The sequence below is a fragment of the Salminus brasiliensis genome, chromosome 19, assembly GCF_030463535.1.
Source record: "Salminus brasiliensis chromosome 19, fSalBra1.hap2, whole genome shotgun sequence".
Taxonomy (NCBI): domain Eukaryota; kingdom Metazoa; phylum Chordata; class Actinopteri; order Characiformes; family Bryconidae; genus Salminus; species Salminus brasiliensis.
This window is the reverse complement of record NC_132896.1, coordinates 9,519,907-9,547,420: the sequence shown is the minus strand read 5'-3', so window position 1 is coordinate 9,547,420 and position 27,514 is coordinate 9,519,907. Positions and strand designations below refer to the sequence as shown.

The 27,514-nt window shown below is 44.2% G+C and overlaps 1 protein-coding gene across 1 annotated transcript in view; it reads left to right on the top strand.

The window, feature by feature from the left end:
- The window catches only part of slit3 (slit homolog 3 (Drosophila)), a 197,357-nt gene that overhangs the window by 120,807 nt on the left and 49,036 nt on the right, over positions 1-27,514 (top strand). The window contains exons 7-14 of the mRNA XM_072663035.1: positions 9,342-9,413; positions 12,733-12,896; positions 13,551-13,695; positions 18,182-18,253; positions 18,779-18,850; positions 21,807-21,878; positions 24,540-24,683; positions 25,668-25,831. Of these exons, the coding sequence (XP_072519136.1) occupies positions 9,342-9,413; positions 12,733-12,896; positions 13,551-13,695; positions 18,182-18,253; positions 18,779-18,850; positions 21,807-21,878; positions 24,540-24,683; positions 25,668-25,831 (905 nt within the window). The remainder of the gene's footprint in view (positions 1-9,341; positions 9,414-12,732; positions 12,897-13,550; positions 13,696-18,181; positions 18,254-18,778; positions 18,851-21,806; positions 21,879-24,539; positions 24,684-25,667; positions 25,832-27,514) is intronic.

Sequence of the window (27,514 nt, the reverse complement as noted above, 5' to 3'; positions counted from 1 at the left end):
ATAACTGCAGAGCTCCAACCCTGCTTTTAGAGCTGCAAAGGGGGAGCAGCTCCATATTAATGCCTATTGGTTTAGAATGGCATGTCATAACTCCTTAGGTGTAATGTGTAGATGTCCCAATACTTTTGTCCATACAGTGTTGGGCAAATATTTGACGAATTAGAGCTAATATTGCTACAAAACCACAATTATAGGCATTACTGACTCTCTCCGTACGCCGTGATAATGCCAGTACTTTAGGGGAAATGTCTCATCTTCGAGAGTTATCTGGAAAGCCAGGGATCCTGTTAAAGTGGATGGCTCCTTGAAAACTAGACAAACTGTTTGGTCAAGTAGAGAGCATTGGGTCACAGCACAGGTCAAGGGCAGTATGTCCCCTAAGTTTACTCTGAACACAGCTTCCAATTAACAGAGAAACAGAGGTAGACTTTCATTCTGAATACGGAATATGTCCAGAAGTTTGTAGACACCTGCTCCAAAGTTGCTTTTAAAATTAAGACCTGTTTTCACCTTTGCTGCAGTAACAGCTTACTTTACTCTTCCGCAAAGGCCTTACACCAAATTTTGGAACATTGCTGTGAGGATTTGATGTGAGCATTCGACCATGAGAACATTTGTGAGGTCATGATTAGTTCTGAATCAAAAAAGCCACTCAGACTTATTCCACAGGTATTGGCTGAGGCTCCAGCACTCTAGAGAGTGATCCACAGCACAGTGCTGTAGGCCTTTATGCCCTTCTATATAGCATAGCATTGGACATGGTGACTTCAGGCTCACGCATGACTGCTCTAGAGCGCATGGCGGTTAAAGAAGCTGTGCATGCACAGCTACATGGGTGCTCTGTAAAGTAGCTGAAGCCTTTCATTAAAAGGAGCAGCTGGATACTTTTGTTGGACATATGAAGAATTTGTATGTGCTCATGCTGCGTGAGGGTTTTTTCACAGCCAACCCAAACGGGACGGAGCGTTAAGTTGCTAGTGATGCTAGTCATTCCTTATTCTAGTGAGGTTTTATAGAATTATTATAAGCATATAATGACATTTTATTAGAAACAGTTCAATTGCTTGTTTACATTTTGTAGTCTTGGAGGAAGGTTAAAAAGGACTAGGCTTTTTTTTTTTTTTTGGAGAAGAAAAATGACCATGTTTCAAGTGCTGTGGGTAACTGCCCTGAGGTTCCAGCCCTGCTTGTGCACGCACGCACATGCACACACACACACACTTGTGCACACACAACCACACACACCACTCTGCAGAGCGCTGGGACCACTGCATATTTTATAAGCACTTTTGTACAGAAAACTCTGGCCCAGAATCAAATGTCAAATCATGTGAATTTTTTTTTGCCAGGCTATGTCATTTTTTATGAGGAGGAAAGTGCAGAGACGTTTCTCTCTCGCGGGCGCCCATGCGCTGAAGGTGACTTTTCTCCTAGCCGCACATCGATAAGAGGCACCAAATTTTCACATTTGCAGCGATCCTCCGCGTCCAGCCAAACGCTGTCATTTGTCAATGTGTGAGCGGTGTATTTTCTTGACAGCTTGGCGCGGACCGCCCGGTCCAACCAGGGCGAGTTTATAGTGATAGTTTATTCGGGCCCGACGGGGGCGTCTCTGAAACTTCAGCGGGTTCGCTCGATGGGCGCACCATGAGACACACTTACCAAAGACATTCCTCTGCTTTTGATTCCGCAGATGCACTCTGAACCGTGAGCGCAGTTTAATGATGTTTTCATCCTTTTGTTTAGAGCTCGCTCGCATGCACTTCATTTGCACGCCAGATTATAGCGAGCTGGGGGGGGGGGGGGGGTAGTGCTTCTATCTGCATCCAAGAATTTGAAGCATTTCTCTCTTTTGTTTAAACAAATTGTAGAAGATCTGTGACTTTGATAAAGGGAAAAAAGCACATTCCAAGCTGTGCATTTATGTGTGTGCGTTGTGCGACATCGTTGCTCTCATGCACAAATCTTGTCTCCAAAACTTTACGGGAGAAAGGAACAACCTTCTTATCTTTCAATGGATGTCAATGTAAAGAGATCTAATACCAGGTCATTTTGGAGCATTCCTATTAAGAACAACTGCCTGATTTGAATTAAGACAAAATATGAAAAACAACAAAAATGGAGATATAAGGTTTTTGTGTGACCATATGATGACATTGGAGGACACTGTAAGTGAGGGGGAAGAACTCTGGGACAAGCTTTGGACTGGTGTTCAGGTGGCTTCTACTTTGTGATAAAAGGCCAAACCCTACTTTGATAAGTGGAGCTGGGACCAATAGATATGGCAGAGATCAAGGAAAGAGGTAGGTGGTGGTGGATTACAAAAGCTTTGTTATGAAAGTACAGCTGAAATTTATTGGGCTTAAGATTGGGAGGAGGAGGGGCTTCAGTCAGATTTCTCATCCCAAAATTCCACTTTTCCGGTTTACGGGAGATAAAAGGTGATTTCAAATAGCACAAAAAAAGAAAGATCGAGTGGCTCAGTGGTCTAATTTTCCGCGGTCTACGTTTATATAAAAAATACATTTTCTTAGGACAACAATATGTTTATCGTGGACAAACGTCTCCAGTTATTCTTGGTGAGAAAACGCCCAACTTCAAGCTCCGAAAGCTGAAGTGTGGCGTCAAAGAGGAGCTATCACGTTTCTGTGGTCAAGCTAGAGTCTCGGTTCCGCTCCGGCGTGAGACAAGTGGGCGTTAGATCGAAACCTAAATGTATTAGTCATGAAATGTTCCGTGTTTCTTATGGAGAGGTCAGGAAAAATATAGTGTTCAGTTCTTGGGCGCTTTCAGTTTGGCTGAGTTCTTTTGGGTTTTTTTTTTTCACTTCAGAAAAGCCTCAGAGCGTGACCTTTTGAATGCTCTCCCAGGCAACGATGGAAGTGGACCTCGCTCCCTTTTTTTTCGGTTCTGCGCCCTTTTATACTAATCATTTCTAACCTCAGAGCCCATGTAAAAAACATTAGTCCTGTTCTTCTCTGCCTAATGCCCTCTTCGCTGGTAGTTAGAAAGTGATGGCCCCATTGCGGTTAAAGTAGAGAGAGGGAAGGCAGAGAGGGAAAGAGTGAGAGGAGCCCAGATTCGTCGCAAATCAGATATTCCATGCATCTTTAATTTCTAACACCAGTTCGCCTCCCACAGGACAAATCAATCTTACTTTCTGCCCCGGCCTGATTGAAAGCTTGCCTTTCAGTCAATAGAAGGCTTTATGTGACAGACAACAGGCAGGCGAGTGGCGGGAGCAGGCCGGTTGCTAAATGAGGGAATGGATTAGAGAACCGAGGAGGGGGGGGTGGAGGCTGTGTTGGGGGGAGGGACCCGTCATTAGCTCCCAAACAGCACTTTCCTGTACAGGAAATTGCCTTGCCAACACTCGCGCCCGCGTTGCCTTATCTTTGCTTGGTCTGCGCCAAAGCAAGGGGGATGGGAGGGGGTGGACCGGCAGCATCCCAGCAGTCGGACCCCCGCACACAATTAATCATTCGCTCCTGGGCGGCCAGCGAGAGCTGAAGCGGTGGGGGAAGGGGACGGGGGGAACAGCTTAGATTCAATCTGTCCTCATTTAAGCTGTAATGGCCTCATCAAGGGCCAGAGCAGCACGTCTGTCTGTCTTTGCTGTGGTACCTGTTTCCCTCCCAACATCCACTCATCTGCTCTGCTCACACTCTTTTAGTCATTCCTTAATCTTCCTTAGAGGAAGCACAGAATGGCCTTCAGTCTTCCTACAAGGTCTATTACTCAGTCAGGAATCTTAAAGGAATACTTCAGTGTTTACCTATCTAATCTTATACTGCCATGTATGTAGCACACAGTCAGTTACCAGCATAAGCAAATATGTCTCTGCATTTTTAACCTGTTGAGTCAAAACACGTTTATTGTAGGATCCATAGGGTAGGCACTTCAGCGTCTTCCCATTGACTTCCATTATAAGCACATTTCAAAGTCAGTGGGTTTTGTTTTCTAATGAAGCACAGGGAAATGTGCTGAAATTACTGGCTGGGTCAGTTCCTTGCCACTGGTATGCAATAGATGCAGCAGATGTGAGTTTAAAGGATGACACCTTAAACTTCAGATGTATATTAATTATACATTTCAGCACGGTCAACGGTACAGTGTGAGCTTAACTCATGCCACCTTAGGTGAGTGCTTTTATCAGTCAGACTTCTGACTATGGAAGACTGCAGCATTCCCAAGACTCAAACTTATGGTCTCCTGATGCTCAGGCAGTTAGACAGTTGTGCCACCCCTAAGCTTACATATTACGACTAACATTTACTCACAACAGTGTTTTAAAATACCATTTAAAGCATCGTTTCACAGCTCTTGAGTGGCACAACTGTCTAACTGCCTGCTATAGACAGCCAGTCTGGGAATGTCATGTCACAGATTGAGGTCTGACTTGCAGGTGGGAATTAGTAGACCAGGCATTTTGTATTTTTTTAACAGTGGTTATTAATCTTAAGTAGAATGAAGCTAATGAATGCATGTTAGGTTGGAAGGGTAAGGGACTGAACTTTGGGCCTACATACGGGTCTTTGTGCTTAAGGGGTTAAAGCATGCCTAATGAACGACAGCCAAAATCAAAATGTCTAGTGTTGATTCATTATTTATTTTTTTTAATAAGCCTTTACTTAACCACATGTGCAGGACTTTGCGAGGCAGATCGTGTCATTTCCATGTTTACCCTCGCCTGGTTTATTTGAATTAGCGCGGTGACATCTGATTGCAGCTTTTCGCTGCAGCTGAACCTTCTGCGCTTAGCAAAACAAAGGCAAGCATTTTCATCCCCGGCCGGACGGATTCCGTCACGCCGCAACAAGTGAAGGAGCCTGGGCCCTCATAATGAAATTAGCTTCCATCTGGAGGCACTCCACTCATTCGGTTTGGCTTAAAGAGCCGACACGGGCACACTCTAGGCACACACCCGCTGTTGTGCAGCAGCAGCAGCAGCAGCAGTGGTGGCAGCAGCGGACTTGCTTGGAGCCATGACAACATTCGGAAAATGTCACCTTGCGTCTCAGGCGCCGCTTCCTTATCCTCATCCCCCATCCCCCATCCCCACCCATTAACCCTCTCCAAGATTATCAAGGCCCGTTTTCTAGGCCGGGATTAAGCCCAGGTCTAGAGATTTTCCATAGATAAATTTCTATATAGAGCCCATAGAAGATTTTCCAAATACAACCCATGAGTAGGATAGATCATTTTCTGTATTGGCAGACTCAAGCTTTGGATATTTTATTTATTTCTGTAAAAACATGATATTAATAAATAAACAAGATATTCCTCCAGTGCTTGAAAAGGGCCCACAGGTAGCTGTAAAAAATAGCTAGCTGACATAAAGAGCTTATGCCTGTGTTTCATTTAAGGAACTCGTAGACACAAACGTGGGAGCGGTGGAACAGTTAGAGGTTGAAGGTAGAAGGTAAGAAATAATTCATATACCAGGACTTACACTGCACTGGTTGGTAATAAGGGTTCATTATGCACCCTTCACCTTTGTGGCCACTCTGTTTTGTACTAAAAGAGAAAGCGGCCTGGTTCGAGACCCGTGGGAAACTTCACCTTTGCACAAAACAAGTCACTCTTGACCTTTTCTTATTGAGGGGAGTCAAAGGGGGTATGTGTGTGAACGCAGATCTGAGTGGTGGTCCTCCCTCAGCCAGCCAGAAGTACACACGCACAGTGCACTATGCATCGTGTCGCATTGCGTGTGTCTGTGGCTTCCCAGTTCCTCGGCTGTGTGTTTCTGTGTGTGTGTGTGTGTGTGTGTGTGTGTGTGTGTGTGATTGTGTCTGAGTCAGCGGTGGATAGATGGCTGCAGAGTCCTCTGGGGTGCTCACTGTCTGTCTGTCCATCTGTCTGTCTGTCTCTTTCTCTCTCTCTTTCTCTCTCTTTCTTTTCTGTCTCTGTCCCCCACCCAGAAGCCCATACTTCCAGCCTTTCTCTTATTTCACCCTCTTTCAAGAGGAAAGTGTCCCGGACCCTCTCCAAAACCCCTCTAATGAGGGGCTGGAGAAATGCTGAGGGCCCTCCAGACCCCAGCCCGAGCTTTTCTCCGACTGTGGGAAAGCTGTCTTGACACAGCCAAAAAAAGAAAAGCGAAGAAAAGAAACAGAACCCAAAAAAGAAACATTTCAATAAATAAAAAAAAGATGTCCCCTTCGAGACAAGCTCGCTCACCTAGCCATGAGAAGGCAAGGCTAGGTGAATGAGCGGCTAATAGCTACTCAATACCATTGAGCAGGGCGTCAATAAGGCCTTAAATAAAATCATAAAGTAACATTGTTAAGCTTAGGCGGTGTGTTATTAGTCAGGAGCCAGTATTGATTTGATTCGGTTTAAGTTTGAATGCACACTCTTAGGAGACACAGAGGACCCATCACTTTTTCCCTGTGGCAGTTGCCATTTCCCTCAAACACTCAAAAAGAATAAATCAAATAAAAATGTAAAGGTAATCTTTAAAGACAAGTCTCCATACGAAGCATATGCTTGTTGGAGTCATTAATTAGCACTGTTAGCACTGCATTTTAGGTCAACGGGCCCCTTTATACACTATGTGTCCAAATGTTTCTGAACACCCTTTTTTAATTAATGCATTCAGCTGCTTTAAGTTGCACCTGTTACAGACACAGATGTATAAATCCTGTGTTGCCAATTGCCAATAGGATAGGACTCCCTGGAGCAGATATCAATGAACCTGATGGCACTGTGCCTAATAATGCCTTGAGTGGGCTGGAGGGGTATAAAGCCCCAGAGCATTGCGCTGTGGAGCATTGGCACTGGGTTCTCTGGAATGATGGTTGGTGCTTTGTCCAATACTTTTTCCATCAGTTAGGGAGTTCGGGAGTTCGGAAAGAGGTGGGGTGGTGATCATCCAACATCCTGAACTCACTAGCGTTTGTCCCTGAATGCAGTCAGATCCTCACAGCAATGCTACAAAAAAGAAGACTCAATATATAAGCAGGTGTCCCAATACTTTTTCCATGCAAAATTATTTTTGGTGGTGGACACTGTGTAAAACCTTTGTCTGCCCTGACAGATGCTATAATACCTGCTTAGACCCACTCTCATTACGGCTTAGACATATGGTCAAGAGTAAGCCTCCTCTAACTATGCCTAGGAGGACGGAAATCCATATAAGATTATTTTTACCCGAGTTTTTTATAGCCGGAGCTGGACAGTTGAAATATGGATGAGTTGGAGAGCACTACCTCTATTAGTGCAAGCCGTTAGGTGCACTTTGGGGCGGGTGGGGTGGAGTGTGGGAGGGAGGGGGTTCTTATTGCTTTTTTCTTCAAATTCCTCTCCAGCTGCATATATCCACTCCTCTGTACTTTTTCTATGTCCCAGCACCAGAGCTACTGGTGAAAAGTCTGTCCTGGAGGAACTCAGAGAATGGCGGATAAGTGCCTATCCTTCCTGGGAAGAAGCAGGCTTTTACCAGGGCGTTCCACCTTGGGATCTTGCACTGCTCTCGCCTCCGCAGCTCAGTGGAGAGACCTTGAGGAGCAGATCATGTTCTCCTCTTTGGGATGCAACCATTTTTTGGTCAGCCTCTCAAAAGGGTGATTCCTCCACCCTGTGTGTAGTATTTTTCTGGAATAACAATAATTTTCCATGCCATTGAGATGTGTTTTTTTTTCTCTTCCCTTCAGTCTTAATAAAGTGTTCCCCCACAGATCCACGCCAAAAACAATATTAAGATTGTCATTAAAAGTTCCACAAGAATTTGATGTTATGGAGCGATTCTTTTTTTCTCTTATTTGTGTGATTCTTTTTTTTCTCAGTTTGGTCTTTTAAGCGGTGCTGTTGCTGGGGACGGGGAATTTCCACGGCCGGAGTTATGAGTCGGATCGCAGAAATGGTGAAACGTATTATCCTGTGGTCATATCCATCTTCCTCCCTTGTTTATGAGGAGGTTAAGATTGAATTAGCCGCTTGTGAGTGAAAAGCGAAGGCTTGGCGGGTCCAGTGCCGCGCTGAGTTGGCGTCAGTTCTTGAGCCGCAACGCTTCCCCTGAGCGAGTCTCTGCTGTAAAACCAGAGGCTTTTTCTGAGGAGCTTCCCCCGACACCGCATGCCCTCAAAACCCTTCAGTAGGCGGCATAGTGCGACCCCAGACTTTGGCTGGAAGCTGAGCAGATTCAGCAGTTCAACCAGGCTGAAGTTCCACTTGCAGTTGAGGGTTCCTTGGTGGATGATTCCAGTGGAGTGTTCAGAACCTTGTTCAAGTTTGAAGGACCTTCACATATTTAGATATTAGTTTCACATCAAATTGGCATCCTTTGCTTGTCCAAGGCTGGGTGTCCCAAGACAGCATGGCTGGCCTCGCTCTCTTTGGGTGGGAAGGATGGCCCTTCCTCTCCCCATCATATGATGCATGATGCTAGCCAGCCCAGCACTGATGTCTTTTATTTAACATAACAGAACTGGCAGTTATTGTTTTCATCCGAGCATATTGAGCTGTCCAATGGACAAGTGGAAATTTGCTGGGACACAACCCATGGTTGCGCTTGGTTGTCGCCATGCTGACACTACAGACAGTAGTGAATGAAATAGTGGGTGCAAATGTGTGGGTAGTATTTTTGTCATGAAATGTTGCTTGATGTGTTGATATGATCTGTTATTCACATGTTTACATGAGTTTATTGACGTCCCAATAAAGTTCCAGCCACTTGGGAACCTTTAGGGAATTCTTTGGAATTCTTTACAGGCTCAGTTGACAAGTTCCAGGCCCGCTCTGTCTTGCTCAGAGGGAGGGGTACAGCAAGGCATGGGTTTGGACCTTGCAAGCGTAAAATGGCTTTATTACAAGATTAAGGTGGCTAACTAACGCTAATGAGAAAGGCTGCTGCTCTGGCAGGAAGCAAACGAGCTTGCTAGCCATGCTTACAGCTGCACACATCGGCCATGATGCCTCAAAGCCGATTACATGATGCTGTGGACCCACACCAATCAAGTATTATATACACCACAGCAGTACTGGGAACCATATACACACACACACACACATATATAGTGTTGGCAAGCCATTGGAGTGGAGGATTACCCCAAATTACACTGAACTAATTTTAGGATTTAGTTCAGTTCAAAGATAATGTCTTTATTTCCTTCCCAAAGAGCGCACTCCTCCTAATCCACTGAGGCCTAGTCAATACAGACACGCCACAAATCTGCCGCGATTATTCCTTTAGCGAAACTGTTTGGATTTGTGTCTTTGTTTTGAACACCCCAGCCCTTCTTCTTCCACTAAAAACGTGCTCCTGCTATTCAGTCTTTGTGTGAAGCTCCACCGGATCGATATAGTGGTCTGATCTTTTCTGTCTCTCTTCTGCCTTCCAGCACTCTCAACAACAACAACATCACCCTCATCCCGCTGTCCAGCTTCAACCACATGCCCAAGCTGCGGACTCTGTGAGTATTAGGCTTTTCTCTGGGTTAGCGGGGGGAAAAGGCATCGCTCAGTGAATCTACACGTCCACTGTGGTGTAACCACCACATGCTGGGTCGTTACTCTGTTAGAGCTACAAGGCAAGGGATTTCTGGCACCTGCTTTTGGAGCTGCGAGTCAAAGTTTTTGCCCTTTTCTGCATAATGTCTGCATCATTTCTGCATAATTGAATCACTGAGATATGAACAAAGTCATTCAGAGTGGTTTAATATGTATCAGCTCTGATTTCTTCGCAGTGGTGATGATGGAAACTAGGGGGCGCAATGTTTGCACTGCAAATATAGGACTTTTATTTACTATTCAGAACCACCAGTGAACTTACATATGTGTTCTGAGTTATGTAATATTTCTGATGATAAAATAATGATAAATGTAAAGAAATGTGTTTTCTTAGGGGGATATTTTTATTTTTGTCTCATAACACCCTGTGTGTACATTTTCACCCTGCTTGTTTTTTTTTTATAGAAAATAAGCATTAGGAATTTTATTCCGAAACTATTGTAAAACATGTCTGGCAGCGTATTTGCAAGCATTTTTAATGGTTTAGATAATTTTTTTGTGATTATGTGAAGTTGGGACTTCATTTCTTATTGTAGGAGAAATGCCACGCCCAAAGGTACCCATCCTCAGTTCCCAGGCCCTATAAATCTCTTTATTTCTTAAAAAAAAAACATTTGCATCCACCACCACTCCACTGTCTCCCTTCTTACGCATTTCCAGACTCCACCTCTGAGTGACAGGGGGGTTTCCAGTTTATGGCACCAACATCTCAGAATTCTGTCTCAAAATACATCTCAGAATTCTCTAAGAATTTGTGTTGTTATTTTTAATGTAATATTACAAAATATTATCTTCCAATACTTTCAGTAAATGCTGTTACAAACAAACTAAATTCGGATAGCTCATTTGTAAAAAACAAAAAAAACGAAAAAAAACATTAGAACATTTAGAGAAACTGTGGCAACAAACAATTTTAAAAGTTTATTCCACTCATATAAATACTTAGGCTCAAACAATGGGTCATTCTCAGTATTTATTTGAGTTGAATAAACACAATTAAAGTGTGTGTTACCACATGGCGTTTTGGAATGTACAGGCCGTTGTATTTTACAGTATCCGAACATAAATTCAAGCACTGAATCTTTCATCGAGCTCTGTGATTCGGTTCCCAGTCAAGGTCTTGTAGTTTGTCTCCAGGTGTACAGATCTCAGAGGTCTGCTTGTGTAGGAGTTATATGAGCCTGGTTAGAGACGGCTCCCATACGAGGCCGTGTCGCTACACCACTTTTCCACCGCTGGACTCAAACCACAATCGATCGAATCATTCCTCAGCGACCAGCCCGGGCCTGGATGGGTCCCATCTGTGGCCGAGTCTGTGTATTAGCAGGGGATCAGGCTAGCTTTCCTTACGATTAGCATGTGGTGGAGCAATAGGCTCCAGGAGACATAAATAAAAGTGGGGATGTCAGCAGTAAACGCTGGTTGTGCTCTAACATTCGGGGGGCTGTCTCTACAGCCCGGGCCCCCAAACCCCCTGGACTGAGGCGCTCTGCGGCTAGCTGGCTGGCCAGAGTCTGGAATCCTTCTGCGGGCCCTCCGGAGGCCCTGTTTCGCTCTTCGTCTCTCTCTACCCAGGGCCCTCTGGCTCCATCAGTGGTCAGCCCCACGGTCAGGCAGTCTGGCCACGGTCCCATCCGTCAGAGCCCTCAGACAGGCCTGCCCCTTCGTGCCGGATTGAATTTGCTGACGCTAGGCTGGCAGTGCGCGCCGCTCCCTCTGCCGTATTGAATTATCCACAACAGAGGCCGCCCCTACTACCCCGGTTCCTTTGTATTGGATTTTCGGCCCCCTAATATCCCCGAGATCTCACTATTGAATTTGTCGCTCGTAAAAAAACGACTTATTAAATCAAATGTTTAGAGATGTCTGTAATCCCTTTAGCAGGATGGGAATGGGCGATGTGGAGGGTGAGGGTGGGGGTGGCTCCAGATCTCTGATGAAATAGTTCAGCTTACCTCCCTCCTTCGTCTCCTCCCTGCACTAGCCCTCCAACCCTTTGTCCTCTCTCCTCCCCTCCTCCAGACCTGCTATCTTCGTGCAGCAACCATTCAATTAGATCAAATGATATCACCCCATGGCGCTTGCCATTCAATAACTCAGCCAAATAAAAAGAGCGAGGAGACTCCCGCCGCTAGACGAGGAGTCATTTTCCACGGACGCTGGTCGATACGCTAGGTGTGCTGAGCTGCTCTTTTGTGGGCTGTTTTTTATTTTTGTTCCTTCGACCTTGCGCGCTTACCTCGGACCACCACGGACCCCGGGCATCCTCGTCCCTCCATTTCCGTAATCCCGCTTGTCCATAATTAATCCGCGACAACAAGGAAGCAGTGAGCCGGGGTTTGTAATGGAAAAAGGTTCCATAAGGACCCTCGTTCCTGCTGCTCTCCTCAATGAGCAATTTCACAGCCCCCCCAGCTGGATAGTGCCTTATTATTTCACTTGCAGGCCTTTGTAAAGGGTACAGACGCCCGCTTTGATTTGCTGACGCCACGTTTTTTCTGCAGCTCTCGTCCCCCTCCCCGCCGCGTAATGATCCGTGAGAGGTAGATATTAAGCTGGGTGTCTGCATTGGGAGCGCTGCCATATTGCTGGAGACCTTGACAAAATGAAGGTGTTGGCAGAGGGGAGCACTTTCACCCCGGGAGCCGCGGGTGTTCCGCCATGGTCACAAACATAGCAAAGCATGAATGGATCATCAGGTTACGCCAGTGCTGTGTGCTCGTTGTAACCTTTTTCAAGCCTATGATTTTGCTAGACCTTTCGATTTGCATTGACAGTTACACATCGTTGCTATGACTAAAACTCACATTTCCATTTTTGCAGTTTGTGCCCCACTCTAATACCACTGTATTTTACTGCTGTATATCATCACTGGCATGCCCAAATCTTGCATCTCCAGTGTGGATGTTTCATTTTGTGTCATTTTTGACATAACGTGAATCTGGCAGTTGTTCATTTGACATTGGGTCACAATTTCTTGGTAAATGGACCAATAGAAATTTTCACTGACTTCCATTGATAGTTAGGAAGGTTTTTTGCTTTTCTTAAAAAAAAAGTTGCCAATTCAAGATTCAAGGTTTTTGCATGACAGTAAAGAGCCGCTTAAATGCTTAAAAGGTCACATTGAGAACCATATAGTACTGTAGGCCTTCTGACTCTTTTTATTTTCTCTCTCTTCTATTGTCTGTTGGACCCCCCCCCACCCCCTCTCTCTGTCACCAGTCGTCTGCACTCCAACAACCTGCACTGCGACTGCCACCTGTCCTGGCTGTCTGATTGGCTGCGGCAGAGAAAGGGGCTTGCCCATTTCACTCAGTGCATGTCGCCTGCCCACATGAGAGGGCTCAGCGTCCCTGATGTGCAGAAGAGAGAATTTGTCTGTACAGGTACAGCTCAGGCACACATACACACACACACACACACACACACACAGTGTATCATTCAAGGTGAGTGAAACTGTAGTTTAGCAGTCAGTAATCTTCCCACAGTGTGAAAGTATTGCTTGTCTTGCAGCGTGCTGTACTTTAAGCGATGCGTAATGTGCCTTCATTAACACCAGGCCCGCTTAAATGTAAGCAAATATGTCTTTCCTTGCAATGTTGGGAGCTATCTAATGGACCTCGTCGTCTAATTGGTGAAAATATTCACGTCCAGGCCTTGTTAATTAAGCCCCAACTGCCTCCCTCTTCCCATTAATCAGCTGAGGAATATACTCAGCAGCTGAACTGCAATACACAACAGTCATTTTAAGAGTCATTTCTTAATTACGCAGCACGGAAAAGTCGTAAAACAACAGAAGCTCAGTGCATTCCCATTATCTTCCTTTTTCGGATGCAAGAATGAACGTTTTTTTGCTCTTGTATGAGTCATGTGGAGTTACTTGCATTCCGATGTAGCTGTTTGTCATTGACGCAGTTCAGTGATGAAACACTATTATCTCTGTCTTGCTTTGCCTTGTATGGTTTCTTAATGTGTGTATCTCTGAATGAGATCTTTCTTGAACTTTCCCTGATTTTCCTGCATGCTTTCCGGTCCGACAGGCCCTGCTCAGTCGGAGCCGAGGTCCTGTGCTCCCCAAGCGTCCGTCTGTCCTGCTAGCTGCAGCTGCAACAACAACATTGTGGACTGCAGGAGAAAAGGACTGACGGAAATCCCGGCCAACTTACCCGAGGGCATCGTGGAAATGTGAGTCGTCCCATCAGTCACACACACACCATTCACCTCTCACCTTTCGATTTTCATCCCTCTGTAGAGTTCTCAGTGTCCTTATCACGCTTCTTCCTGCTAGGGGTGGGCAGTATGGCGATATGCTATTGTGATTGAGATGAAGTACTACCTTTGTTTCTGAGAATGCAGAACACTGAACAAATGCATGAATCACAAAAATGACTTCATGAGTTTGACCCATTATAGAGAGTCGGCCTGTAAACAACAACAACAACCAATGTAGCGTCACCACATAAAGTGATTGGATGGCAGCGCATTATTTTATTATCTTATTTCAGTAATTAATCTGTGTTGATGGTGATGAATGTGCCTCATTACCTTTCTTTTAGTTAAAATATAACATATAATATAGAAATATATTCTAAAAATGATCCATATATTTAGATTGTCCTTTTTAGATTTATTTTTATCATTGATTCACTTTTTTTAAAGATTCATTTGTTTTACATTGATTTCCCCCAAACATTGACCATTGGGTGCTACATTGAACACCCAAATATCAATAAAAAAAATAATAATGGTACTTTATTTAAAGCAGCATTATGTGAGAATTGGCATTTCCTGCTCCTGGCCTCCACCTACAGTCAGAAAGAGGAATTTGCGTTTTGAGCCACCACTTAAGGACACACATTTCTGAGAGTGAAAGTGAAAGAAGCACGTGGACTGAGGTGGGAGAGTAATATTACAGGATTTTACACAAACATGACTCGAGCAATGCAGTGTTACGCTGTTCTCAAGAACGTTGTCCTGCCCTACGTTACACTGTGCAGTTAGAAGCGTGCAGAATCTGGAGTTGCAACAATAGTGACGCTACTCTCCCTGTTACAGTCAGTGGAGCATCACAGGGATTTTGAAGCTACTATTTTATACAAAACAGCTTAATAGCCCTATATTTAAATTACTGATATATTAATATTTACTAAACTATCTTACATTGTCCTCCATTATTTGTGAATGATGTCTTATAACAGTATTAGAAATGTAATGAAAGTAAGTCATGTTAATGTGATATGCTTATGCATATGTTATGAAGTTCCTATGTAGGTCCCTTAGTAATACCTGCAGCCCAACAAAATGTTGTCATATTGTCCATTACCCATATTTCTCCTGGTCTGTCTCCTTATCCCATTCTCTGTCTGTGTAGCTCCTATTCTCTCTCTTTTACTGTCTCTCTGTCTCACACCCTCTCTCGCGCTCCCGCCAGTGTGGTAAATACATAAAGCCTCTGTGATATTACAAGGTGTTCAGCTCTCCGTCTCTCCTCCTGTCGCATAGCGAAGGCCCATTAGCACTGCAGTTCTCAGCCTCATTAGCAGCTGTGTCAGTGCTCTGCTGGAGCTGGGGGCACCTCTGGCTCAGGCTGCTGGGGGTCCTCCAGTTCTTTTCCTCATGAGCTCACCACAATTATACAGACAGCCAAAGAGCTGGAGTCAGGCAAATGAGATCACGCCTGAGCCCCATTCTAATCTGCAGCACCGCAGTGGTCTTAACTCAATCACACACGCAGGCTGGCAGGCTTTCTCCGCTCTGATCCGCTGTCGACCACAGCACTGTGTAAGAGTGTGCTGCACACAGCCAGGCACATTGGGAAGCACACTGTTGCTCTCATAGCACAATCTTGTCACCTTAAAGATGGTTTTCAGTTGTTTAAATTTACATTACATTTATGGCATTTAGCAGCGTGGTAGTATGACAGGATACCACCAGTGCAACCAGTCAATTCCTGAAATTTCATCCCTCCCACCATCAACTATGAGTGGTATTATTTAAAAGTGAAAGCATTTATTAACCGCCACAATGTGACAGACCACATAAAGTTATTTAAAGCAGGGTCGCCAAGTGCTGAAGCTCAGCACATAATCACAAGGGACCAACGCTCTGCTGACTCAATAACTGCAGAGCTGCAGGGGATCAATTCCATATTAATGCCTATGGGTTTAGAATGGGACGTCTTAAAAGCTCATGTAGGTGTAATGTGTAGGTGTCTCAATACTTTTGTCAATATCATAGTTCCATTGTGTTAAATGAAGCAGCTTTACACATCATACAAATCTAAGCAGGACTGTGAAGGACAAAATGAAGATCATCCCTTATGGTGATAATAACAACAGGCGATCCAACTTGTCATCAGATCACAGCCCATAATATACACACATGTACCCACACTTACTGAACACCTGAACAGCAGTCACGGCAGGCCTGCGGGCATTACAGCGTTAGTGCGCGTGCGTGTGTGTTTGTACTGTGTGTGTGAGTGCATGTACGTCTCGCCTCAGGCTGATTCTGCCGGGTTTCTGCCGGCTTCGGAGTGTCTCAGCACCTCCTCAGTGCGGGTATTTGATATACATATCGATCTCCGGGCCCTTGTTTGTACTAAAGGACAGGTGCGTAATTGCCCTGATATGTGCCGTTCCTCGTCTGCCAATAGTGTATGACCTTTGCATAACAAACGGCTACCTGAGGCAGGATACATTACTCGTGCCGTGCCCATGGCCAGAAACAAATAGCGCTAATTAAATGATGTATAGGCCGAGCGGCACCAGGGTCTATACTCATTTCAGCAGAGACCCATTTCCAGTAGCAGCTGCCAGGGCTGAGTCACAGCGAGCTCCGGAGCAGATTGAAAACTCAAAACCATCTCCTCTCAATCTGCAGCATGGCTATCAAATCACTGGATGGCTCTCTCAGTAATTCCCCTGCAAGAGCTCTAACTACCAGCCACAGCCGTGCCAAAATGAGCCTGGAGTGTGTGTGTGTGTGTGTGTATGGGTTGATGTCAGGTGCGTATGAGTGTTGGGTGAATACGTCAGGGTAGTTGTGCCTTTTTGTGTCAGTACAAGCCAGTAGTTGTAGTATGTGTAGAGGTCCGTGGGTATGTATTGTGCAAGCATATCATCGCTGACGTGCTCCAATTGTGTGTTTTTTTCACTTTTTGACATATTTTGAAATGGCAGCTGTCGTTTACATTGGATCCATATAGCATGATGAATGGACCAATAGAAACACTTCAAAATGTAAAATATCGTTTCAAATAATGTTTTTTATTATTTTAATTTTTTTTGTAATACGTGCCTTGTTCATATTTACCACAACAGCATTTATTTTTGCCATTCATAGTTAAATGAGTTCAAATCCCAGATGAGTTACAAGCAAAAATGATATGATTCAATCAGGTTTTATTCTAACCATGACATGTTCACCCAGTGGGCTCACCCCAGTGGCACAATCAACTTTCGACAAATATGCGTGAGGTTGTGAGTTTAAGCCCTCTAAATAAAAAATATCTAATAAGGTCAGTTTTGGGTGATACAGTTTTGTAATACTTACCTTGATGGTGATTATTGTTTAGATTCACCAGTTCAGGTTGTATAGCTTTCATTCGTTGTTAAATTAAGGGAGTGTGTATTTGGTTACCCTGTGGAACAATAAAGTTTTTGCTGTATTGTCAGGAGGTAATGAATTCAAATCCCAGAGATGGCAGATGGCATTTAGCATTTACATTTACCAATTCAGGCTGTATTGCTTTCGTACAGTTAAATGAAAGGAGCTGATTTTAGGTTCCCCTGTAGCACAACAAGGTTTTTGCTGTATTGTCTGGAGATTGTGAGTTTAAATCCCAATTATGGCATAGCCAAAAAGTATATCATATGTTCAAGTTTAGATAATACATTTTGTAATACTTACCGTGCTGGGTATTACTGGTTACATTCACCAGCTCAGCCTGTATTGCTGTCATATAGAATTAAGGTGGCTTATGCTGGGTTCCTTAGTGGCACAATCAGGTTTTTGCCAGATCGTCAGGAGTTCATTCCCAGAGATTGTGATAAACCAAAAAAGGGCAGCAATTATCAGTGTTATCAGCATGTTCTTTGCTCACGTTGATAAAACCGTAGGCTGTGAATATCAGCTGATACTACTGATCATATCAATCCAGCCCTATTGTACATACAAGCCAGCAGTTGTGTCCGCTGGGTGTGTACATGTGTATATATCCGTGTCCAGATGCATGTATAGGCCAGTTGGTGTGTGATGTGTGTGTGTGACTCTGTGCAGTCGTGGCAGGGATGGATTGCAGAGAAAGGAAGGGACAGTGGTGGTCAGGGGGAGGCAGGGAGGGGCAGCGAATGCTAGAGCTGGACCCATTTCTCATACAGACTAATGACTCTGTCCATGACTTACTGTGGCCTTGCCATGCTCCACATCACCGGGGCAACGTACCACGTCACACACAGACACACACACACACACACGCACACACACACACACACACACACAAAATATGCACACAGAGGCATAAACACACATACACAGATCATAATCATATTCATGAAGAGACCCTGATAACATGTGCTGTGTGTTTCCAGACATGAGCATGTTTTGATTTAGCTGTGTTGGCCAGTACAGCAACAGCTGCATGTAACATATTATCTTGTTTCCTCTGCAGCCGTCTGGAGCAAAACCTGATTAAGAGCATCCCTCCCGGAGCGTTCTCTCCATATAAGAAGCTGAAGAGGATGTGAGTATTAGCCTCTTTTTCCAGAAACATTATTAAATCCATGGCATCCATGCAGAGTTCTTCTGTGAATCCACTGTAAATCATTTGTTTTCATTCTAAGGTTCTTTGCTCATACGTACTTCCAGTAACCTTGGCTGTGTAGACACTTCACTCCTTGAACCTACTTTTAACTTACCTACTTTATTAAATTTCTTCATAAATCATCCAGTCATCCAAATGGTGGCCGCCCATGTCCGTTACAGTGAAAGACAGGGCAGCCTTCAGAGGCCACTGTGGGGTCTAAAGGGTTAATGTTGTGACCTGCCCCCTTTTCACATCACCCTGTCTTATTTTTCTACCTGTGTTCAGCATGGGCTCCAGGTCATGCCTACTGTGTTACTAATTATTGGGACGCTACGTGTTTGGACGGCAGGTATTCATGTGAAAATAAGTTTCTGATGCTAATGTCGTGTCAGGTGTGTGTGTGTGTGTGTGTGTGTGTGAGAATGTGTGTGTTTAACATCTGTACCGCCTGTGTGTTTTCAGAGATCTGAGTAAGAATCATATTTCGGATATTGCCGAAGATGCCTTCAGCGGCCTGCGCTCCCTCACCTCACTGTAAGTGTTTGGGTATAAACTACATGCAGTACCAGTCAAAAGTTTGAGCACACTTGAACAAATGTATGTTGTCCACAATTTTCAGCGCATTGTCATCTAAAAGCTTATGCGTGAATATTTCAAAATCAGCTCCTTGCGAAGATACTCGAGAGAATAACAATGCCGATGTCAGATATTTTTTGATGCACGCATGTCGGTGTATAACCGATTATTAACTGTAGAGATAAATCCACCTGGATCAGCATTATAGAGAATGCAGTGTTTATTTCTGTAGGATTGCAAATGCCATCAGCAGCCGGAGTCTGAGAGAGCACAATTGGCCGTGTTTTCTCCAAGTGGGTAGATGTGGAGCAGTGGAACTCAGAGTTCTCTAGAATGATGGTTGATGCTCCATCCAATACTTTTGGGATAAATTTGGGTGGTGATTATACAAAATCATGACATCACTAAACCTCATGTCACTGAATGCAATCAAATCTTTACAGCAATATATATATATATATTTAAATCTAGTCGAAAGCCTTCTTCCTGGACAGTGGAGACAGTTACTCCAACAAAAGCAGGATGAACTCTTTTTTATACCCCTGTTTCGCAAACAAACAATGAATGAACAAGTGTTCCAAAACTTTTGGCCAAACAGTTTTCATCTGGAAAGCGTACACTTTTGACTGGCACTGTGGCCTGAAGCAAAACCCTACTGACATGCATGCACTCGAGCACATGTAACAAACTGATAGGTCTGTTGACACTACAACACTTCATAAAGAGCACATTTGATCTGGAATGCGCTGCTGTCGCACTGGATTAAGCACAGGACTGGGGGGGTCTGGCAGTGATGGGACAGCTGTCGACTGAGAGAAATGAATTAGCGTAAAGGGCGGCACAACAGCGGTGACGCGCTGTACAAATAGCCTCTGTGTCTATGCGTGAGCATGGGAGTGTGCGAGTGTGTGTATGTGTGTGCTGACATCTGTGGTACTGTGAACAAAGGAGGAGGCTTTCATTTACAGCACCTGAGCAAGTCAGAAAGAGACAGTAGCTCCATCCCGTGCATATTAATTCCGTACGATCCATCTCCCCAAGCCCTGCCCGCGCAGCTGGGCCAGTGACAGGCCTCAGCCTCGCAGCACTCAGCTCATTTACACACGCTGCAGTTTAAGAGCCACTCGCTCGCAATGGTAATGAAACAATAGGACACATGAGATGGCTTGCACTCGCACGCTCATATCAAAGGAGTAAGCCAGTATTTTTCACCCTAATCTCTGTCTGCTGCCTCTGTATACTCTCAGTTACCAGAGACAGTCGTGTTCCTGTGCTTAGAAAGGGGCAGCAACCCCTCTAAACCGACTCAGAACAGCACCTGCCCCTGGCCTTCTACTATCAATGTCTTATGAGTCAACAGGTTCTCTGATCTACTAAGAACCAGAGGCGTAGCTAGAATTTCTTTTTAGATGGAGCCTGAGTTGCAGGTTCAGGAGGATAGACATTGACAGTCTCAATTAGCCAATTAGCCTAGCCTAGCCTACATTCACTGTAGCCACCATGGCCAGACAGAAAAAGACAGACTCTTAAGTACAACACTCCATTACTGCCCTCACATTTAACTCCCAGGTGACTACAGCAGCCGAGAGCGCCGCCCAGTTAAAGGCTAATTAAATAAAAGGTCCTACTTTGTACAACACTAGGGCTACTTTCACATTGCGACCCGACACTATATTGGTGTATTCAAAAGTGTGTACACCCCTGTTTTGTAGGCTTTACAGTGGAAACAAGCAAAACAAAAAAATATCATTGCTGCCACAAATACAAAATAAATAAAAAAAAACACTTATTGACTTGATTTCAGTCTGGCAGTTGTTCTTTACATTGTGTCCAAATTTCACAAAGATCGGACCATTAGAAAAGCTCCTAAATTACTTGGAATCAGATCTTTTCATATTGTCTTACATTGTTTTTTTCCTTGTCCTGTAAAGCTGCCATTTTGAAATACAAAGTTTTTGTTGCATGACAGCGATGATTTGTAAAATGTTCCCTTAACCTTTGTCTGTGCCTCATGTTTTGTTTTATAATATATTAAATTTAGCAAATAAACTGAGATTGTGCGTTACAGTGTTCGGAACTGTACACTCTGTACTCTGTGAACCCTGGGTTATAAAAGTGTAAGGCACATGATATTTGTTTTCCTGGCGTAGGAGGACTATTTTTTCCTCAGAAACAGTCAGAAAGCCCCCGTAGCTACGCCCTTACTAAGTACAGGGAAACGTGTTGAAATGATTGCCTGTGGTAATGGACCGTACCTTACAGATGCTGCAGACAGATACAGTAATATGTTCAAAAATGCAGAAATGAGGAGTTCAATGAAGATCAGGCATGCATGCATGCAAAAGTTTGGGGACAACTAGCTTTTCAATGTTTTTAATGCAGTGAACATACTTTCAGTTTCTGAAATACTTTTTTTATTTCTAACTTAATATATTAAATACTAATAATTTTTGCCATTTTTTACTTGTTAATAATTATTATGAACAATTGTGCCAAAATGTCCTGTTGAATGGGCCAGTAGAATTGCTCCAAAATGACTTGGAATAAAATCTTTTTACATTGACTTCTATTGAAAGTTAAGAAGGTTGCCATTTGGAGAAAACACAAGGGTTTTGTGTGACAGGGACAACTTGGACTTGTAACTGTGTTGCTTTAGGAATTATTAGGAATTCTTTACCATTGAAATGCCATTCCCTACACTGTGTATCCCAATAGTCTTAATGAAAATGAAGAATTTACCCAAAGTAGCAGTCAGATTCAAAGGGAAAGCAACATGTCTACAGATGGAAAGATGTATACACAGAAATAATAGTCTACACACATGCACACACACACACAGACAGGTACACATAAAATGAGTGTATTGTGGTGATTTACTGGCCTTTCTTTGGGCTGCATCTGTTCCTTCCTGCAGGGTCCTGTATGGAAACAAAATTGCAGAGATACCCAAGGGGCTGTTTGATGGCCTGGTCTCCCTGCAACTGCTGTGAGTACTGTTTTCCCACTCTATAAGTGTGTCAGAGAGAGAAAGAGAGAGAAAGAGAGAGAGAAAAAAAGAGCATGTGTGCTGTTGTTGTTGTGTGTGTGTGCGTGTGTGTTTTTGTGTGTGTACTGCTCATGCATGCCACTGGAGGAAGAGCTATTTCATTTCTCCCACCTATCCCCATAAAAAGAAGTCAAGCAAAAAGAACAAAAAGAACAGAGCGTCTTGAGGCCTGAAACCTCTTCCAACTCTCAAATGGACCATTTGGACGACTCGCTGGAGGAAGACACACACCAAGATCTCTGCCGTTTTCGACTCCCCCCCTCTCTCTCTTTCTTCAAGAGTGTACCTAACATCATTAGCATTTAAATTGGGCCTGATTACGAAGCATATCTCTCACACCTAGTTATATTGATGTAGACACGGAAACATTGCTCAAACATAATGCCTGTGTTTAGAGCTCTAATTTGTGGAAATCTGCGAGCTTTAATGGGCCTGTTTGTGCTGCCTCTAATGATTTGTGGAGATGGGCAAATTTTGATAGTCCGGCAGCTTCCTCACTCCCACGTCGATGGATCCGAATCGAGCCGAGCGAGCGCACGTCAGCAAGTTATTATCAGGGCCCGAAGCACACAGGCTCCAGCAGTACAGCCCTGCACTTTCCAGCGTTTGCCTTGTCAACTGCCCTAATGAGTCAAATTACCTCTGTTTTTGCCAATTACAGCCTTCTCTCTCTAATGGGTCTGGTTAGTAAGTGCCCTTCCGAAGGAACGCCTTACAGCATTCCGTAAAGCACCCAGAGGCCTCCGTGGACACTGTGGTGCTGTTTTTGAGGCGCACTGTTGTGAATGGGGTTCCTTTGTTTTGCCTTTTTTTTTTTTTCTTTTTTTTTTGAAATCCCCAAACCTAATTAGTTCTCCCTGTGAGCAGGCTAACGATGCGTGCGTTCGCTCCGAGACAAAAGCTCATTAGAATGGCTTTCAGTAATTAAGCACAGGCCTTGCGTTAGTTAATTGTCAGGCAAGCTAAGCAGGAGAGACACAGAGGTGGCAGGGTAGCGACGTGGAAGAGGAGGGCCAGCTCCAGAACAGAGCTGAACTACAGCAGAGCCTCAACTCAACATGAAGCACAAAAAGAAAGCAAGAGCACGAAGAGTCATTGGTGCAAAGGACTGATACCCTGGTGCTGTTTTCTCCTGTGATCATCTGCACACTCTAAATGCATTGAAAATCAGGCATGCCCAATATGTACGCCATAGATTACTGCCCCACAGTTATTGCTATATATATATATATATATATATATATATATATATATATATATATATATATATATATATATATCCCCATGTGGCACCTACATAATGCATTTTTAGTTCACACAAAGACAATTTGTGAGGGAATGCAACCATCAGGTCCTACTGGTGTGGGTTCATGCCCAAAACAGAAAAACTAATTGAGGTGTAACAGCTCTCCATGTGGATAATGTGTAAGCGTTAGTGAGTTTGTAAGTGAGCTTCCAGCTGTAGTAGCTCCGCAGACCAATACGCTACCACCATGGCCCAGGGTCTCACGTTCAAATCCTGAGCTATGTTATGCTAGAACCCCAAGAATACTGACTGTACGGGTCTGCACTGTTGCTTATCCAAAGAAAGTCCACTATAGGTCTGAAATCATATGTCTGATCATGTTTAGAGAAATAAAGCACGAGACAGGGTTTGCATTCCTCCATCCTGTTTGGCATTCTGAAGGTATCCGGATCAGGAAAGAGACTGTGCCATCATGAATTTACAGCATTTCTGATGCTGCTGCCAGCACGGAAATGAGACATAAAACCGCTCGGAGCGAGAGGCCTGCTTTAGACTCAGTCCAGCAGAGGGGGAAATAAAGTCCTTTAAGTTCTAGAAGTCTTTGACGGAATGGCCAAGAAAAAAGGCCTTAAGGTCCAATAGTCTAAGACTAGACCAGACCAGACTAGACTGCTTTACTCAGTGACTGTCTGTCTGATGTCCAGATGTGGATCTTGCATAGATCCTAATCCTTTGATACTTTAAAGATTCTGATAGTATAAACAGGTAGTCCTGTATACACGACCAGTCAAAAGTTTAGACTTATCTACTCTTGTAGGAGCTCCACATTGTAGGAAATTAAAATTACAGGGTGTTAGAAAAGCACATGTAGTTGGTGTGGCTGGGGAGGCATGTAATTCCAGTGTAATTGAAGGTAATTGAAGGAAAAAAAAATATTTTCTGTTTTACAACACCCTAGGCGTAACACCACTGACACAATTACTCAAATCTGTAATTTCAAGTCATTAGAAATTAGTAATTTTACATTTTTATGTAAAATAAAATAACAGTGATTTTAAGGATATTAAAATTAACATTTTTGGCTTCACAGATGCGGAACACCACTCACCACCGCAGTGGTAGAATGATCCTAGAAAGGTCTTTGTCTTACAAACAGATTCCGTATGTTGATTCATAAACTCTCAGCTCATAATCCCTTTCACTTAGACAGACTGGCACTTTTATGCCCCCAACTCTGAAGACATCCCAGTGCATTACAACAGATGGGCTCGGCTGTGTAGTAGGTTGTGTATTCAGACCCCGCACTGTCTGATTGAACTGTGCTTAAAGGACAAATCCTCTTTTTGCCCACCCAGGCTGCTCAACGCCAACAAAATCAACTGTCTGAGGGTGAACACCTTCAAAGACCTGCAGAGCCTTAATCTGCTCTCTCTCTATGACAACAAGCTGCAGACCATCAGCAAAGGCCTGTTTACTCCGCTCCGCTCCATCAAGACCCTGTGAGTTGTCTCACATACACACATGCATGCGCACATACACACACACACACACAAATTCACGCCTCAGTCCACTTCAGCACACTCCAGTCTCTAAGCAACCGCTGCTTATAAAATTTTACCTCCACATTTCACACCCTGCAATCACTTGGTCACCTTGTTTTTTAATCAGGAAAGTTAATTAGCTGTTAATAGAGTGGCAAATAATCACGCCATTATATAATTATTATATAATAATTGGGCCGCTCATGAGTTTCTTACTAAAATACTGGGGCCTTTATTAGAACTGTAACTCTACACTGAAGATTGTTTAAGTAGTTAGGAATGGAAATGAGTTTCTTATGAACTAATTTAAATAGCATCTGATTTATTACCCATTGCAGCGGTTCTCAACCCCTGTGCTACACACATATTTTGTGGTTTTCCCTGCTCTGACATGCTTAATCCAACCAATCAGCCAAGAAACAAGCCACTCCTGAGTTGAGGGGGTGTGTTAGAGTGAGGAAAGCACTAAATTGTACAGAACAAGGGTACTCCAGGACCAGGCCTAGAAACCTGAGCCTCAGTGGTTAGTGATCGCAAGCTTGTAGGTTCATTACCCAGGGTTCAGTAAGCTGCCACTGTTGAGGCCATTGAGAAATTCTTAACCCTCTCTGGTCCAGAGGTGCTGTAGCTTGGTTTGGGGTTGGGAGGGGGGGTCGCCTTCTCGCCTTTTCACCTTCTCGCTCTCACCGCCAAGCCACCCCGAACTCCAGCCCACAAGTCTTTTGAGTCCGCCTCCCCGCCACAGTCTCCCGGGATGTGGTCAATGCTAGCAAATGCTGCTTTTTAGGAATTTGAGAGAAACAACATATAATTAAATGTTCACAAAAATCAGTCTGACTGCATTTGGACAAATTCCGAGAGGTGCAAGGTTTTGTGACTTGTCCTCCGTTCCTTTGTTTCACTTTCCCCTTACTCTTTTCCCTGATCCCCTGACCTCCTCAGGCACCTTGCTCAGAACCCATTCATGTGCGACTGCCATCTGAAGTGGTTGGCTGACTACCTGTTTGATAACCCCATCGAGACCAGCGGGGCGCGCTGCAGTCACCCACGCCGCCTCGCCAACAAGCGCATCAGCCAGGTCAAGGGCAAGAAGTTCCGCTGCACAGGTAGATCCTCCCTCCCACACTCACAAAGGGTTTTCAGGGTTCACACTCAACTGCATGCACACATTCCGTAAAATTCACTTGTGTGTTCAAGGTCAAGTAGAAAGGCTACTAATAGTGCCTCATAGATAACACATGGAAAACACTACTGCTGCTACAAACAGTGTCCATTAATCAATCAATTAATCAATCAGTCCTTAATTAGTTAATCAGTCATAATTTGTGGTTGGCCATTTTATCAGAAACATCCACCCTGCAGGTGCCCTTTGTAGGTTTACAAGTGCTGACTGCAGCCCATCTGGTATGGCACACTTTATCAGCCCTCCACCCTGTCCATCAGTGAAATGACCACCATAGGACCACCACTGACCATATGTTGTTTGGGTAGTGGACCATTCTCAGCACAACATGGTAGTGGCATTGTAGTGCGGCTTGAGTTTCAGGCCCTGTGGGGGTTTTACTCACTTTAACATCACTGCTGGTCCACCAACCTGATATATCCAGCCAACCATGGTCCTGTGGTCAGAATTCCTGTTGAAGATCTAGAGGATGACAAATAAAAACTGTACACATACTGTGTGTAGCAGTAAGCTAAGTGTTTCTAATAAAGTGGCCAGTAAATGTACACAGTGTTCAACAGCTGATATCAGTGCTGTGCCGAGAATGGTCCACCACCCAAGGAATATTTGGTGGTCCTGTTGTGGTGCCTTTCTACAGATGGATGGGGCAGAGGGTGGTTGATATATACGGTAGATATTGTAAACATAAGAAGGGTACTTGTGTGTAGGTGTTTCTGAAAAAATTGCCAGTGAGTGCAGACACAAGGTAGGTCCACCTAATTCACTGGCACAGCCATTGAACACCACATGGAATCCCACTGGGGTCTTTTCCTCTATCCGATTATGCGTGTTTGAATGTGTGTGTGTGCATCTACTGTATATGTGTGTGTTTATTCTCCTTGGAGAGGGAGCTGTGTGGCATCCTCAGGCCTGGAGCAGTTCTACATACACACTGCCAGGCTTCAGAGTGCTCATGGGAACATCACCAGGAGGCCCGGTGCAATGCAAACCCAGCAGAACGCTTTGAGACGGAGCCTTAGGATGCGCGGAGCGCTGTTATGATGAACAAGCTGTAACTAAAGAGAGAGTAGTGAGTGAGGGTGCGTGGGGGGCCTTCAGAGCGCTCGGTCTCGTGAAGTGTGCGGCCACTGCTTGCTTTGATATTAACCCCTGGATTTCCCTAATTACAGCCCTGCCTCTGTCCATACAGCAACACAGTAACAAACGCTGCGGGAGAGCCGGAACACACACTGGTTGTTCCCAAGAGCCTCCATAAGCTGCAGAAGCCAAGTGTGTGTGTGTTTGTTTCTTGAACAAAAATGTCCTGACTATACTGGAAAACCAGAGGAAAGCAAGGTTAGCCTGCAATGTCTGAAGTAAAAAAGGTGAGATTTACTGAGGTTAAGGTTTAGGACTAGGCTTTTCTTGTACATAGGGGTACTTATACATTTTTAGTGTGAAATGGTTCATTATAGCCAACTTACTGACATTTGTACACTATATGTCCAAATGTTTGTGGACACCCCTACTAATGAATGCATTCAGCTACTTTAAGTTGCACCCATTGTTGACACAGATGTGCAAATACACACACACATAGCTTGCCTGTAGAGAAGTACTACTGGTA